At 37.9% G+C, this 4,398-nt stretch overlaps 1 protein-coding gene across 2 annotated transcripts in view; it reads right to left on the bottom strand.

The window, feature by feature from the left end:
- Positions 1-572: 572 nt before the first annotated feature.
- slc38a4 (solute carrier family 38 member 4) overlaps positions 573-4,398 on the bottom strand; it is a 37,347-nt gene continuing 33,521 nt past the window's right edge. For both annotated transcript variants that reach the window (XM_069700163.1, XM_069700162.1), the window contains exon 16: positions 573-4,398. This exon is cut by the window's right edge and continues 82 nt beyond it. In XM_069700163.1, coding sequence (XP_069556264.1) covers positions 4,376-4,398 — 23 coding nt within the window. In that variant the 3' untranslated portion in view covers positions 573-4,375.

Raw genomic sequence — 4,398 nt, forward strand, 5'->3', positions numbered from 1 at the left:
TCTTTATATATTTTTATTATTTGTTGTCCAACATTCCCACGCTGGATTCATTGTGCATATGCATAAAGAAAGGTTGATATTAATTCAACATCCTGCAATAGATACTCAAAGTCTACTGTATACTTTAGATATATACAATGTATACAGTATATACAGCTATGTTTATGTAATTATTTCCAGCTTGATTTCTTCCTGTATTTAGAAAAAAAACATGGAAAAGTTATCTAATTCCTCATCCTGACTATTTGAGAGATTACAAACAGGTGTTACATGTCAGCAGTAGATGCTAGGTACACAAGAACAGGAGGATCCATTTTATTTCTGGAGGCCTAATATCATCTAATCGTTATGCCAGAAATATGAATGTGGTCATTATATTCCCAGATGCCAGTTTGGACAGAAACATATTATATAAGCGTGACAGAAATGTGGTTTTTCCCGGTGTTTGAATATGGACTCATACACACACATTATGTAATAGTAAACTAACAACCAGGGCACTGGTACTCTTTCAGCCCGCTTTGATTTCATTTATAGTGTAACCTCTTCATAATAAAAGACTAAAACAGACCTTTTTATTTCACATTTTTATTTTTCATCGTAATGAAACAGCATCACTGATACAAAAAACATCCCCTTTGTTTAGGTAAAATTACAAATCTGAATGTTCAGCCTGATCCACAGGAAGCAGAGACACTGTGAACAGCACAAACATCGAGCCAGTGCTTCTCCACGGCTGAGGGTCCATAGAAAAATAAGGCAGGTGGTTCTGTACACCTTTTTCGAAACAGTCAGCCTTAGCTGGGGACTTGTCTGCTCTACAAATCCAAAATAAGGCTTCTCATCTTGGCCAGCACAATATACAACCGTATTGTACAGCTCGGCTCAATCATGCAAAAGAGTTGAGGAGATTTGAAGCTATACAAAAGTGAGAAGAAAAATTCATCCAGACCAAATACCTGAGATACTAAAGTGGGTCGAGGTGTAGTGTAACGAGCTTTCTGATAAAAGTCTGCTGCCCCTCGGCTTTCTTTGTAAGATGACTCTTTTAAAAAGATGAAACTGAGGAAGAGACGAGGCTCTGACATTAGCAGGAGACCAATGAGACTAGCGCTAAACATTCATAAATGAATTTTCGAGAGTGAGACAGATTTTCAAACGGAGAACAATCCATTATTGAACATTCATAGTGAATACTGAACCGGCTGTGTGGACCCCTCGGTCATGAAGCTCGCTGACTTCACCAGGCCGTGGAAAGCTTCAAATTCAAGTAACATCATGGAAAGAAAACCTCACCAAAACTGGGTTGTAAAAGGTATTTCTATGACAGCAGTGATAAACATTATAAGCCACAGTAAGGTGTGAACTCTAACTGCGTTCGATTGTCCTGGTAGAGCTTCAACCCACACGTGGTTTGTGTGTACGGCTACATGATAGCATCCATGCTATGTGACAGATAGCAAAAGCCATGAGACTCTCTTGTAAGGACCTTCCTGCAGTGTTGTTACACTTTGGATGACCTCATCTTGCCTCTATAAAGTGTTACATGGCCGTTTTTAAAAAAACACATTTAACATGAATATTGTGGCTTTCATTTTCAACCCAGCGTTGGTCAGCAGGAGCCAGACAGTTTCAGAAACTTGTCGCCTAATTTCTGAGACTTCTAAGAAAACTGTGTTAAGTAGGTCGTTGATTTAATACATCCTGATAGGAGAAGTTAGCACAAAGACATGAAAATGGATATAGGGAACACATTTTCTACAAATATACAAGCATCAAATAAAAGAAAAAAAAATACTGTCATACAGCAAGAGAGAAAAAAAAACAAAAACAGGTCTAATACACGTAATATATATTTATATATATATGTATATATATATACTAAAACAAATACTGGATTGCAGAAGACTTGTCAGGTAGAATCCCCCAATGACTCATTCATAGGAAATGAGTGTCAGTGTACCATAAAATAAAGATTATTTACAGAGCATATACAATTGTCCAAAAAGACCATGTTTGTAGTCCAAAAACATGCACATAATACACTATTTCATTTGAAATATCTATTTGTTTCACGTACATAGATCCACAAAAGATCTATAAATGTTGTCCACTTTGGCTGGATGTGTTCACGACACGTAACGGCACAAGAAAAGAAGTGAAATGAGACAAATCTGAGTTGTTTTTTTTTACGTCGTCATCAACTATTTTGCAAAAGATACCTGTATTAGAAGCCAATTAAAAATAATCAAAAAGGCACAATTTAAATATTTGAATCCCGTTATGATATATATCTGATTAAATGTTTAGGTAAAAGGCATCAAGTAGTTGTAAAAAGTGTGAAATAAATGTTAACAGTGAGTGTACAACACAATGAACTACCTGATGATTGATTTACTAAGTTTAGTGAGTGAACCTTACTCTTGTCACGAAAACAGTAGAAGTCACCCATGTAAAACCATGTAACAGTAAAATTAAATGGTTTCTTAATGGTTTCCACATTAATTAAACATGATTAACACATTTTGAGCTTGGTATACATTCTTGTACTTAAACTTGGGTCACATCCTCTGCATAGTGTAGGTATCCATACTTTAGCGAGCTTCTCTGCAACAAACAGTGACATAATGTGTGTGATATTGTTTATCCATGCCACTTCTTCAAAATCACCACTCTTTAAAGAAATACTTTACTTCTGCTAAGACTCCGAAGATAAGCGCCTTGATGCAGTGAGCTAAGTGCAGCATAAACAACTGAAAATGAAAAAACAAAACAAAAAACAGCACCTCTAAAGCATGATAGCTGAAATTGTGTTGGTTTCATTTGGATGAAAACCAAAATGAAAATGGTTGAGTTGTGATTTTGTGGAGTCAGCTAGCTGTTTTCAAATCTTCACACCAAGCTATCGCCTACTGGCTGTAACGTTGGTATCTGTCCTCTCATCTCCCTCTGCTGTATTTCCCAAAATATTGAACTATTTTTATGAGCTGAATAGCCATAAAAGTCGCATTGAAAACAAAAAGGATCTTCCTACATATAAATTACATTTTGTAGAGCGTGAGGGTTCTTATTCGGCAGTGATGAGGATTTTATGGCACAGCTTAATATTGTACTACAATCGTGACATCTTGAATGTACATCCATATGAAAATTTAAATAAACTAGGTCTATTTCATGTTTCTTCTTTTTGGCTGACATTCATTTTGAATTGTCCAAATGCATATTTTAAAGTTGTTTTTACGTCCATTTTTGCCAATTATTTCTAAAAAAATAACAACAAATGATTCCACATGTTGAGCTTTTGAGCCCGATATTTAGCGCCTGATAAATTATTCCAGAAACCGCTTGTTGGAAATGATGATCCAACTTCATCCAACCTGAATGGCAGAGAGCGTTAAGAGGCCAAGAAGATATTATGCACAGCGCTTAATCTTTTCAGTAGATGCACTTGATTATGTACATTCATGTGTTGTATGTTCAGATCCCTCCGTGACAGTAATACTGTACAGCCGGGATGAAAACATCCAGCGAGGAAGATCCTTGAGTTTGTGGAGCTGGGAAACTCCAGCGTGAACCTACTGACTAAATCCAAATGTGCATGCAGACTTTGGCAAAGCTTCTGATTGTTAATGTGTCGCAGAACAGCAACTGAGAACCTAATTTTTCAGTGTAAAAATCAAAATTAAATTACTTTTTAACCATTGTTTTGAGATGAGCTGACTGCTTGATTCATTTCAGGTATTTTTCATGGATAGTAGCTGGAAAATAGAGATGTGCGTGTCCATGTCTATGTCTGGGTGTGTGTTAGCTCTCCACACACAGTGAAACATAATGCTAGAAATGCTCTTTTTTCCCAACGGATGACGACTCACTCCACCTCCAAATGTCTCCTTCAAGTTCACAGCGGACTGTTGGACTTGCATCATCCTTCCAGCCCTGCGAATTACAGTTCACACATCTGCTTCAGGTGAGGGCCGCAGAGGATGCGTTTGTTCTGTCTCTTCGTAGCTGCAGATGAGGATGACGACAGTCGTGTGATGATGATTTTCGGCGGTCTTGGAAGCATGTTGAACCAGAGTCTGTTATCCCCTTCTCTGGGTTTTGATTCTCTTGTTTATGTTGTGTCACATCCACAAAAACAACAAAAATCTAAAAAACAGTAACCTTGCTAAAAGACTCCCTCCAGTGATGTTCTCTGGGGGGAAACTGAGGATGTCTTTTTACCCGGTGCAACAATTATGTCCATTTATGATGGATCGATTGACAAATTGAACTGAACGAGTAGGCAAGGCAAACCAGAAGAGATGCGGTGGGGTCAGGTGAGGGTGGTGGTGGTGGTGGTGGTGGTGGTGTTCTGAGGTGGAACAAAAAGAGTTTAGTGGCCGCTGCCGGAGCCGG

Source organism: Brachyistius frenatus, unplaced genomic scaffold (assembly GCF_029030835.1).
Source record: "Brachyistius frenatus isolate BFR_SWC_R1_liver_20210118 unplaced genomic scaffold, ASM2903083v1 Contig_32, whole genome shotgun sequence".
Lineage (NCBI taxonomy): Eukaryota > Metazoa > Chordata > Actinopteri > Embiotocidae > Brachyistius > Brachyistius frenatus.